Genomic DNA, 12,957 nt, shown 5'->3' on the forward strand with positions numbered 1-12,957 from the left:
CGGTGATAACGATATGAGGACAAACAAACGCTTTTTCTGCACTTTATCTAGATTCGTGTGTAAAGCATGTCTTTACCATAACTCAGAAGAACCAAATTGGACTGCTGTTCGAGGACTGCCAAGGGCCAGTTTGCATCTTTTGACAAATTTGGTAGTATGTGACAAAATGCACTTCAGTCCTGATTGTGCATCAGTTTACTATGTGTCGTCTTCAATTGTAAGTGACCTTTAGGTGTATATTGTTATCCTGTTACTCCTAGTCATATCACGATTGACGGCTTCTTTCTATCATGCACGTGTTTCCCTGCTCACCCTGACTACGCTTAGAATCCATCGAGTTGTGTACCCAGAACAGACTAGAATCGTTTATGTTCTCGCTAGTCTATATACCGACAGCTCAGTTACCACAGTGTATCTGTGACCATATGTTAGCTCATGCGAACGTTTCTAAAGTTTCGATTTACTAACTTATGGCTTAAAATAAAGTCAACTGATCCTGGGTAGTACCACAGTTGTTGCTTGATTAATGGGAACTAACATAAACGTTTTCCTGAGATGTCCCTAGCGCAGTATCCGATAAACCCCAAGATCAAATAACGAGAATCTGCGCTTCTAGGGGATCTGCGTACCGAGACTACAGTTCGTACAACTGGCTTCGAACAAAGTACGTGATGAGTGTAATCAACAAAAGTCGTGTTGCCATGTGCACACTCCGGCATGTATTGTCAACATTATCTTTTTCACGCCAGTGTTGCTAGTTAATGTGTTGTATGCTTTTCTACTGTTCGGGATTCAGTATGCTCATATCATGTTTGGAATTCTGACACGGGCAGTCCAACTTTATTGATCTCTCCATCGTTTACTGTTTCAGAGAGGAAATTCTCATCGCCTATGGTGTATTCCAGAATGCTGTTGAGAAGGTTCGAACAGTTTTCTCTCCAGGGAGCAGTTTGGTAGGTTGCTGATTGTTTTGTGCTGTGAATTCATAGGTTTTCGGCTTGAATAATTAGTTGTGGTTGTAACCTATGAGCTCAAATGAAGGAAAGTTTTATGCACCTGAGGGCAAATCCCTAGCACAAAAGTCCAATCAGCATCAAACGTTTGCATTAAAAACCTATTGAAGATTGGCAGATATGAGGATGTTGGGAATAGTCGATTGAGCAGGTAAGAAGCTGTAACCAAAGGCTATTCACCGCTGAGGTATCGGTGAGCTATTGGGTCATGAGACAAATGCGGAATTACCCTGGGTTTCAGTACGAGTGGACAACTGTTTGTATTTCGATCAGATTGTGTAGGCACGGCTACTTCATGTAAGACGGTCTCAAACAGATATTTATTATCCAAAAGAAGCTCTTGTTGATGACCAAAAAATAGACAAGGGTGGTCGTCGAAATACTTTCGTATGTTTCCTCAGTTACTTCATCGATGTGCCTTGATGGGCGGGACGTGATGTGATCCTTGCATATGCTCCGAAAGGAAAAAATCTTGGACACAGGATCACAATCTGTAGTTATTTTTTAGCTGGTCAGTCGGAGTGCTGGGTCTGCTACCTGGAAGGGCGCCGGGTAACCCGATGCGATAGTCAGGTGATGATGGGCGCACATCTGAGCAAAGCGGGAAAATCTACATCAAATCTGCTGTCGAGGTATTCACCCTTGGGGATTATACTCGCCAGAAAAAATCTTGACACAGGATCACAATCTGTAGTTATTTTTTAGCTGGTCAGTCGGAGTGCTGGGTCTGCTACCTGGAAGGGCGCCGGGTAACCCGATGCGATAGTCAGGTGATGATGGGCGCACATCTGAGCAAAGCGGGAAAATCTACATCAAATCTGCTGTCGAGGTATTCACCCTTGGGGATTATACTCGCCAGTCAGAGTACTGAAACCTGTACACATTGTCGGAAATTTCTCCACAGAAGACTTTTTTTTAGCAGTATCCTTGCTGCAGTTTGTTGGTGCATATGCCAGGTTTTCAGTCGTTGATTGTAAAATTCGTCAGACGTAACCAGCCAGACAATACACAATCTGCTCTTCACAGTAATCATATCAAGCGGGTCGTCTCCACCTGTGATATTCGATGCGATCCCCACATTTTTGGGACTCTTCTAGTACTCTTCTAGTACTTTTGTCCGTCATGTGTATTGGTTTCCCACGAGAGATTGTTGTTTTCGTTTTGGTGATTTTTAACTGTTTGAGAAGATACTGGCGGCACATTTAACTGCTTTTCATAACGCCCGACTAGTCGACCGATAGTTGGTGACATCACGATCCACAGTGGACTGAAACAACCTTCAGAAAAATGTCAAACCCAGATTAGTTTTAAATGAGTGTGCTCAACAATGTGCCCTCCTGCTTATTGTTTGTATAGACTCACCTCTGTTGTGCGACTGGGACGTTCCTGCTGCGGTAACAGACAGAAGCGAATACTCTGACTTTCCCGATTTCTTTAACCTGAGTTTAACCCGCGTAGATGATCCATACACATCCCCGAACGATTCACTAAGTTCCACCTCATCTAGAACCGGTCAGTGCCGTCTCCGTGCCCTCGATTTCGTTTTTTGTCCAGGCACCTTTTGTTGTAAATATGTTTGCTACCAGTAGACAAGTTGAAAAGAATCCGCCCGTCTCTGAAGGCGTCGTTTGCCAGATGGTCTTGCTGTTGATGGTCCTTCATCAACTGGAGTTTTTATCGCGATCCATTCGCAAAGCTTATCTTCTGAGAACCTGGTGTTGTGTTCAAATGTTTGCATTTATTGACTGTCATCACTAATGAACGGGGTATAATCATTTCGCAGTTTACTGGATGGGTGTTTCTTCCTCTATTGTTGGCGTTTATATCATCTACAAAAAAGTCCATTATATTCAGCATGAGTTGTCACTTATACGACAAAATTTTTCTTGGTGTTGTTGGCCTACCTTCTGTTTGTTTTGACTTGTTCTCTGTATCCATTTTATGCTTCCCTTCTAGCGACTTCGTTTCTCAATGGCTCACCGCCAACAATACGCATACTTTGCCTTTGTTATATTTTCAGACTGAAGAACGATCTGCGACGCGTCCAAGTGAAATTCAGCGCTCAATTTCCATGTTAACTCAGTCAGTGAAGGCTGTCTTGGTTGCCGCTTGTCAGTCTATAGCCTTCGCAGATGTTCTTAATGCACTGGGAAACGTCCAAGTAATGCTAGCCAATGTCTTGAATGATGTTGAGGGATCTACTTCGGCAGAAGCACTTGTAGGATCCATTCGCCGAGGGAAAATAGTGAGCATTTCACTTTTTACCTATTTAGCTAATCGGTTATTCAAATGCACTGTGCATCTTCCATTTTCTGATAAGTGATTATTCTCAATCCAGTAACTTCTCAATTCTCCGTCAGCAACCTATGGCCCCCACCTGAGTGCGGTTTAACTTCCGAAACACAATTAAGTTCAACTTCCTTACTTCGGTAGACGTCTAGATTGGCGAGTGGGGAACTTCAAGGAATCTCACCAGTGTTGGAAATACATTATTAGTAATAGCACATATTTCATACATCCTGAGAATACGTAACAACGGAGTGCCCCGTAAAACCCCTAGGATGCCTGTTGGTTGCAAATATCAGGTTTTTTCCAAGCACAAATGTGGCATTCGATGTTTTCATTTTTCTCTTTTGATTCTGGGAATAGAGAACATCCTTAGTCACTATATTTCCTGGTTCAAAAAACGTTTGCTTACTGCATTGGTGGCCAGCCTATTGATTCTTTACGTGAGGCACCTCCGGACAGGGGATACCGAAATTTCTTCTCGATGCGAATGTTTCTGGCGAGGGAAGATTGACTTCGACACTTTCTACACTTAGCCAACAAAAGCCGGTTGTCTGATGTGTGGACCAGGTATTTTCGGAGCAACAATTTGCCAGCTTTCGCCTGCAATGCTCAGCTACCTCCCCCCCAATTTATCGGTGAACGAAACTGTGGCAGCTGCAACCACTGTACGACAAGTACACGGTTCTTAAAACTTATGATGATTTCGTAGCCTGCTGAGAATATTCGATTCAACTTGAATCAATACTCCAGCCAATCAATGACACTGTATGTATGTACCAGAGGCGCATGCGGAGATGCTTGCGCAATTCATTTGTAGATTGAGCTCAAGATGGCTAAGTTGTTAAGGTACTTCCAACCGTGGTTCCAACCCGATCCCGGCATCTCGACTGCTCCTGTGTAGGTTTGAGCAGTCCGACAGCATCTCAGCCATCGTGCCTCCTTTGGGTAACATGACAGCCAGACACCGTAAAGGAGTTGCATTTGAACGATTATCCCTTATTATTCGTGTCCGTATAATATTAATCACTCTACTTCATCTAAATCGTTACAAACAACTGTGCACAACACGCGTTATGCGACTAATGAAGACGAGATTTAATATCACGGACTACTCGATTATTATTATCGTGTTATGCTGCTTTGCCTGAGCCTATTGGTTTTAAATTCGTTGTCTTCAAACCGGTTTCCATTCGCAAGTGTAGAAAGAGATGGGATAGTGTAGGAGCGGTTACCAGCGACGCAGGCGGTTTTTGCGTGTCTACACCCACGACACAGAACGTTGTCAACACGCTGTTTCCCTTGAGACAGGGATCCATTGTTCCTTGTTTGGTTCTGGGAGACCTGGACAGGGTGCAGCAGAAAAACATCAAGCACCACAAAGTTTGTTTTTCCGGAGCAGGTGTGTGTGTACTGTATATGCGTTTTTTTAACGAGCTACAAGTTGTTTCTGCTAGCCTGCCCCTATGGGGGTTATTGTCATTGAGACTACTAGGAGGCGTTTTCCTAATCTCGACTCCAAACCGTAATAATTAAGATGTGAGCTACTGTTACAGAACCCTGGGGGTCGAGCTTGCCCATGGGTTGCCGATCACTCAGAACTGGTAACCTGGCAATGTGTCGGTACTCTGGTTCCATCCTGGTGGCTATGTATCGAATGGTGCCGAAACTAAGCGGTTTGAATCGGTTCGATTCGAAGGGCAATACCTACATCATTTATTAGTTTTGTTTGTGAGAGCGACCCTCTTAACAGCTGACACCATATGCCTGGCTGTTTTTCACCACTTTATCTGAGTCGTCTCACTTTTGCCCAGATTCGGTTACTCTGGCCAGTTCATATCAAGGTTCAGGCATCAGCATGAAATGTGCCAAGCTTTCTGAAGAGACTTTTAGCTGGGGTTGCTCGTTCATACGTCAGTCTACTCATGTTCCCAGTAAAGCGAACCTAAATAAGCACTCTCAAATACGTCTCAGTTTCTTTAGCACTTCCCCACATACGATCCTTACTGGAGCTTTTGAACTTTCCTTGTCCACCATTCAAAATCCATTCATTTCCTTTATGTGTTTAAAATACTTCGCCTCCGTTCCTTTTTTCTGATTGAGCTACGTCCGCCCCCTATCCCACTTCGACGTGCTGCTTTTGGAAAAAAATGATCTTATACTTGTGTGCGCACGAATATGGGTAATGTTATGGTTTTATCCGGTCATTTTACAGACCGACAAACCCTTTACCGATTTAACCAAGGAATCTGCAGCTTCGCGCAATGCTAGTGGTCTGGCAATTGGGAGCTGCGTTTCTGACGAGCATCTGCAGAAGCTAGAACGTGAACTAAATGCGCTCGAGTACTCCTTACTCGTCCAACTCAGCGCATTTTTCGACTGGCGGCAGGTGGGACTGCGTGTTAACCCAGATGTCCTCACCCACTTTCATCAACACAGTCGACGTCAAGCATCTCAGTCAAGTTTCTCTGGACGACCTCTTGGAGTGATACTCGATAAAAATGCCATAGATGCGTCTCGTTTGACAGGTAGCTTTCGTTCCGTCCTTCAGTGTTCTGATCATACCAGTTGGGCGCTTTTTTATCGTAACGTCTTATTACGCAGGTCTTGTCCATTTTCAGTATGATCTTTTTGTTTGTCTCTGAAGAGCACTGCAGTGTACAACTTTACCCATAAGCTTTATTTTGACCACAAGACACGTTACTGGTAATTTTCAGCCTAACTTCAGCACATCGATGTGATGCTGTTTGACGCAGTCGTTTAGGTCAAAGATGAAACAACTTATGCTGAATGCTACAAGCGATGAACAGCATCAAACGTGCATACTTGAGGTTGCCGACTACTGGGCGTAGGTGTTGGTACGCATGGTCGTTCAGTTCTAATCGATTTTCGTTTCCTAAGCATACAAAGTTCGACTCTGAGGCTACTCTGTTCAGAGTGAGGCCTACGGATTCTTCTATGTAAATGACAGTTGGGTATACATTGGCCTTTGACATCATTCTGCTTAATGCTGTAATATGTTTCTCCGGAATATCCGTGCGATTTGATTCACTAAATGTGTAATCGCAAGGTGAAGGAGTGCAGAATCGATAGAAATATTCTGATTACACTGCAAACCACATCGCTTATCGTGTGTGCGTCATTTCAGCCGTTCGCATTCAAAGTGTTCACGTGCACGAACTCGCTGGTCACCTGTGTAACGTGGTTGTGAGGTTTTTGTGATGATCAAAGTTATTAGATGTGTTTCTAAGGCAGTGTCGTTTCCGTGACAGTGCTATGTCGAAGGATTATGCGGGTTAAATTTGCACCAAGCAGCTGGAACGGATTCATATCGGTGACCTTAACTTGATTCAGTCAATTTATGATTCCTAGTGATTCCCCACAATGGTCCATTTATCGAATTTCCATCGGAGTCACTTTCTTTTCTGTCCAACGGATATTGCGTTCGAGTTTGTTTCTTGACGGAAGTTGATATGCTTGTTAGTGGCAACACCGTATAAGTTGTCGGAAAATCAGCAGTTTTTGATGATTTCCAATCCGTTCCTCCACCGAGTGCACAAATCTGATGTCTAGTTGAGGAAACTTTTGCTGTTTCTGATTTTTTTATCTTTTTGGAAAAGGATGACTCATGGCCACGGGTTTTTTTCCATTTTGAAGGAATCATTAATAGGCTGTTATTTTTTAATCGCCATATTAACCCCCCGAATTTATCGTTTTCTGCCCAGAATCTTGTTCAGCAACTCGAGAGGTTCGCAGCTCCGATACCTGTCTTGATCCATTTCTGGTTGGCCTGATTGCTATTCATCGGCTCCCTCAGAAGCAGCTCCCTGTTGACTCCCCCGTGGATGAATCTGGTCGACAAAACAGTTCTCCGCAACGAATCCCCTTAAACCCAGACTATCGGTTAGTGCGTCCAGCCACACTTGATGATTAGCTAGCTTGTTTATTGTCAACTTGTGTTACTCCGTTGGTAGCAATGACCAGTACTCCTACTACTTATTGACCCCTCTCCCCATAAATTAGGTGGTTTTGTCGCTTGGGCCAACTTGAAAAGCAGAATAACATTGAAAGCAACGTATTCTACTGCAATTGCCAACTGCGAATAAGAAAATCTCCACTTTTGATCTGACTCCTTGCTTTGTGTCTGAGTATAGAGTACTGGGAACTAGTTTGTCTGTCGACCGGTCGGTCGTACCGTCTGTTTCACAATCCCTTCATAAGGTAGTTTTTTCCAGTTTTATGAGACCAGTGTTATGGTAGCCCCCCCCCCTCGTAAAGATATAGGCTACCCAGCCATGTGCTCTCTTCTAGTAGAATGTATCGGCGATCTTATTTCACCCTAACGGCGGCGGTTTCATGCGCCTTGTCATGTTTATATATCTACGAAACTCTCTTTTACGTATAAATTTCATAAAACATAAGTTTCGGAAGAAAGAATCGGGATCTCGTACTATTTTGTTCCATAATATATCGGCCGCTTATGACATCGGTGTTCATGAATGACAACGTTGGGTCATGCAATGACTCACTTTTTGAGCGACGTTTTTGTCCGGGACCGACGATTCGGCGCTTGCATTCTGGGCACAAACGAATATAGCCACTGCACACACTGTTTGTGACCACATAACTGATGTACTATGTAGTACTCTCTCTATTTGACGATCCCTTCTGTAACGACTCCCATTCCAATATGTCCTTGTATCTTTCCACGACACTCAACTACCAGGTTATTCGTCCCCCCAAAGTACAACAGCGAACAAATTTGCTTGGATTTTCCATTGTCATCCGAGGTAGAGAGGGTACTGCAGTTGGGCCGGCTGTTGGTCTGGGTATTGCGTTGATGAGGTATCAGCGGATGAAGATTTGAGGCACTGCTGTGTTCCCATTAACGTTGCAAACTTGACTCATTCCGTTCAGAAGCTCTTCAAGAACGTGGAGCTTGACACCGCCGGAAATTCGACGCTATTTTTCGCGATATTCACTGCATCCAGAAACGTCACTTGTTGTTGTGCATTAGCTGCGGTGGTGTGCTGGGCATTGGTACTCTGATGATACTCTGACCTTAGCACTGTGTTTGGTGTTACTTTATTTATTTTTTGTTGTATCGTTATGCAATTAAATGTTTTCCTGATAGGGGGCGTCCCTCCAAGCTTACGCATATGGGTACCTCGACGTATTTTTTGATCGTCATGCATTAAATGTTGTCCTGATAGGGGGCGTCCCTCCAAGCTTACGCATATGGGTACCTCGACGTACAAACAGTGTGGTGTTTCTGATTCACCACTTCAGTTTCTTCACAGAAAAACAAAATGGAAATATTTGAGCAGATGATTAACCAAGATCTGTTATGGCTAACTCAAATCGGTTGTGAATCGAAGAAACCTAAGTCTATGTAGACGTGGATGCCATCAGAACCCGACTGGAGACAGTGTCTGTGACGGAACCGTAATTGGTAGCCTGCCTTTTTTGAATTCTACGGCCCTAGTTTGACCATTTGGAATTCATGTTCACATAATTTTTCCCCGCTGTTGGGTGCACGGTCTCACAATCAGTGTCCTCCTTTCTTAGGAGTTCCATTCATTCGTAAGGTTGTTGAGGTGGAATAATGTAATCATGTGATGAGTGCATGAGAACAACACTATATTGTTCGAGATAGACGGCTCAACTGTCGTAGACACAAGGACAAATTAAGCAAGGGGAATGTCCCTGTCAAATCGAGATTACCCGTCTTCCCATGGATGTTTCACTATAGGAGTGGAGAATGTTTTTTCGTCAGATCAGTAGATATCTACTGGACTGCATAAGTTGACCCACCCAGAAACCATGACGCTGTGATATCAATGTGAGAAGAAGCAGTTGTGAGACCTTTCCAGCAAACTAACAGTGTCCTTTAGACACTGCTTCACGGCATAAAACTGGCTGGTTGTGCAACCAAGACTGTAATTGTCGACTCGCCCACCCGTGCAGGCCAACATGAGCCGTACAAAAAGGTCAACGATGCCATCTCCATCCTGCGATTTCTGCTGTTCAGCTAAGAGGGTTCTGGGATCTCCAGTGCAAGCACTATGAGTCTGGTTAGTCGTGTTGATAAACACAATCCTGCCAACACAGCTGAGTTCACTGTTGTGCAGTGAAAGGTATCCCAGAGTATCAGAGTCACTTTACTTAGTTCAAAAACCCTACTGCTTACCAACAATTGGACGAAAATTTCAAAGTTACGATCGACTTAAGCGACAGATTGTTCATGATTCATCGACCGGATTGACTCAGGTGAGAGAATCGTAGTGTTGGGCAGAAAGAAGGTTTGTTAACTCTGAACTCGAATAATTCCACTTTCATGACGAAACGTCGAATTACCATCTGCCTCACCGGTGCACAACTACAGAGAACCAGCACACTTCTTATTGTGAGGCGGTTCGTGCAGTACTACCACTTCGCTATGGTGAGTAAGAGTGCTTGGAGGTAGAGGGGTTGATCGCTTTCGAACACTTGAATAAAGGTGGACCGACAGCAGAGCAGTTTATCTGATAAGCGCTATCTCAAACATAGGGATCCAATGTCTGGAGCTCCTTTGCCCGAAACTGGGTAACTGTATCCACCTGACGGGCCCCAAGAAGGACACGGGGGGGGGGGGAGTAGATTTTCACAGTCTTCTGGAGGTCGGCGGTCGCTGTCAGATTCTTAAGATTGGGACGATGGTTGGAACTGATTGCGATTTATTGGGGATTTTCAGAAACCCGAATGTAGTATGTGTAGGCACCATATCATAGCAGAACACGACACCTCAACATTCGTTGAAAAAAAAACCATTGTCTTGTTTCAAGGTGTAGATATGTTTCACCGGAATTTTTAATCACTCGTCTGCGTAGTACACAAAATTATCTTAACAAGAGGACTCTACGCCTCACAATTCGGTTGAGCTTCACCCACAGACAACAACAGGACTGATTTTTCCAAATTCACTGTTTGTTCCTCCACGCCCACAGGTCGGATACCAATTTTCATGTGCTGCTCACGCTGACGTACGCGGGGCGCAGACTAGGCCAATGTTATCCGCCCGATTTAGATTTGCAACCAAGTGTTCATCGCACCGCTGGACAAGCCCTATCGCGCGACAGTTTTCTAAGTGACCCTGGCCGATCGCAGCGTATTCAACCCGGGTTCCTTGGTGCCCTGCACTTTGATCAATGGTTTAAGTTCCCAGGTGTGTTTTTGTTTCATTTATGTTCTGATCTCTAAATGGTGCTTAAACTGAATTGCGACACTGGCTGGATACCCTGGTTTACAGGAGGCTATTGTGCCGTATGAGCGGACCCGAAACAACCGGTCGTAAGTGAGATGACCAACAATGGTATTGCGAGCTTATTGCACAAAATAATCAGGGATCGTGACCACTTTGTGTCCGTTTCAGGCGGTAGTTTAGTTGACCCACTGACTCTTCCGTTTGACCAGCTCAAGTAAATTAGTGGTCTTCGGGTTTCGATGCCCTTCAGTTACCGAACTATTGATTGTCCTCTGATTTCAGACACCATCAGTTACACGGCAAACCGAACTCATACCGGCACTATTCCTGGCGATAGAGCACCATTTTTCCCTAGCCAGGTGACTTGAATTTATGGGATGATGTTACGAACAACTGCTTCTGACTAGTCATTGCATCTTTCATTTGAAAAACGCCATTCGGATGGACACGGCTGCTTCAACGCCTGACGTCTGCCTGTGAAGTGGAGTGTGTGAAAATCGGGTAGGGGTTGCAGTGATCACCATACGTCGAACACTTACGCAGATCCATCTATACACTTGAGCAACTATCGCAGATTCCATTGAGAGCAAGAGCACCTTGGACACTTTGGATAGACTTATCCTTCCACTCGTACCTGGTTTTTAACCACGGGAATGCATGCAAACTTTGTAATTATTTTCAGTGCTTCATACTCACTGACACAGGTAGGGTGCGTGGCGAAAAAAGTGAAGAAACATTATTATGCGCACACCACAGTGCTCACCCGAAACAACGTGCACCAAACTGCTGCAAAAAAATGTAACGAACTAGATTAGATGAACTGATTTCGTATTATATTATTTTCGCATCAGAACAAAAATATCTGTTTTTCCTTTGCTTTGTGTGTCTCTTACAAGGTGATTTTTACTGGAAGGCTAACTTTGGGATCTTATTTTCCTGTTCCCCGCAAACCAAATCAGCTGCTGCTGAAAGTGCTGTTTCACATGCTTTGTTTTGAAAGCGTTTGTAGTCATCCTTTTCTGAACATTTTCCTCCTAGGTCGATTTTTATCAGTGTTTTTTAGAGGATCTGGGGACATAGGCCTCCGCTGGAAGGCTATCAGAAGTGGTAGTTTCTCGAGGCAACCTCTCTACGAGGACTGAAGCCGGGGCCTCGTGACATAGTTGCCATAGCGCCATTGTCTTGTTGCTCCACATATCAGACCACATATTTGATCTCATTCTAGTCGGATTGCTCGATGCCCTGGCAAACAACCGATTCGGTGTAATTGGACAACGGCGCGTTACCTTGGTTGCACTGCTTTCTTGCACACTTTTTCTTTCAACAGGTTTTTCTATCAGCCAGTTGCCGCGAGAGGTTTTACTTGCAGTATCACTCTTCTCGTGTAAACGACAAACGGGAGAAAATCCGTTAGGTGAGTATTGCGTGTACAGTGTATCTTACTCAGCAACATGTAATGTTCTGAAACGCACTAAATTTTCTAGTGTACCTAGGCAAATAAGTCGCTTCTAATAAACAAGTGGTCAGATGATATTATGAGCAGCGAAGCCACTACTCTCTTTCCTGGCGACCTTGTGATGTGTGCCTTGTTGCTTACTTTCACGGCGTGTTTGTGAAATTTTTCTAGTGCACGCATTCTTACGTGTTGTCGGGGTTCAAGAATTCAGTGGATTGTTCATTTAATGGAAATAGTGTGAATCAAAAATTCACAAAGTTAATCGATTTTTCTGTCCGACGGTTGACGAATCACAATATGTGCACATATCATGCTCACCCTCCTCCACAATGGACTTGTTCTCACTCCAGGCTGACCAACAGGAATCTGGTTATTGTTAATTGATAACTATTAAGCCTCATACCGTTTGAAGGTATGCCTATCGTACAATCCATTGGAAAAAGGACATTGATGTACTGTGGGGTTTCCAAAGGTTAGTTCGTAGATATGGAGCTGACTGAAACGGATCCGCGAAGGATCCACCAATTGTTGATATGTTGGAATTAAGGTCAACAACCTGTTACGGAGTTCTTTTCAATCTCTCTGGAGATAGACTGATGCCGTTCTAATGGATGTTGGGTGCTAGTGCAAAACGTCTTTGGAGCTGCGTTTTCTTCAACGATGAATACTCAGCTACGAAGATTTAGTTTTGTCGCTTTAGTCCCAGCACTTCGCGTTTGCTTCGCGCAATGCTTCAGTCCAATGTTCATAGAGCAGCGATAACAGTTTGATCGTACTTCTCTGTTTTGACCGTCAAACTGTTTTAGTATGTGAGTCCCCCACATTCAGTTCCAGACGTGTCCATACTGTTGAAATCTAATCGGGTTTAGACTTTCAAAAAATCGTAGGATTGCAAAACTTTGTGTGGACTGGAACACAAGTCGGTGTGCTAATAGACAGTGCGAATTTCTTCGAGCCTA

General features: G+C 44.1%; 1 protein-coding gene across 1 annotated transcript in view; it reads left to right on the top strand.

Annotated features, from left to right (window-relative positions):
- The window catches only part of T265_02553 (hypothetical protein), a gene marked incomplete at both ends in the record, with an annotated part of 65,999 nt that overhangs the window by 17,341 nt on the left and 35,701 nt on the right, over window positions 1-12,957 (top strand). The window contains 6 exons of the mRNA XM_009166832.1: window positions 872-953; window positions 3,034-3,258; window positions 5,515-5,827; window positions 7,025-7,202; window positions 10,286-10,503; window positions 11,870-11,956. Of these exons, the coding sequence (XP_009165096.1) occupies window positions 872-953; window positions 3,034-3,258; window positions 5,515-5,827; window positions 7,025-7,202; window positions 10,286-10,503; window positions 11,870-11,956 (1,103 nt within the window). The remainder of the gene's footprint in view (window positions 1-871; window positions 954-3,033; window positions 3,259-5,514; window positions 5,828-7,024; window positions 7,203-10,285; window positions 10,504-11,869; window positions 11,957-12,957) is intronic.

This window comes from Opisthorchis viverrini, assembly GCF_000715545.1.
Source record: "Opisthorchis viverrini unplaced genomic scaffold opera_v5_31, whole genome shotgun sequence".
Taxonomy (NCBI): domain Eukaryota; kingdom Metazoa; phylum Platyhelminthes; class Trematoda; order Opisthorchiida; family Opisthorchiidae; genus Opisthorchis; species Opisthorchis viverrini.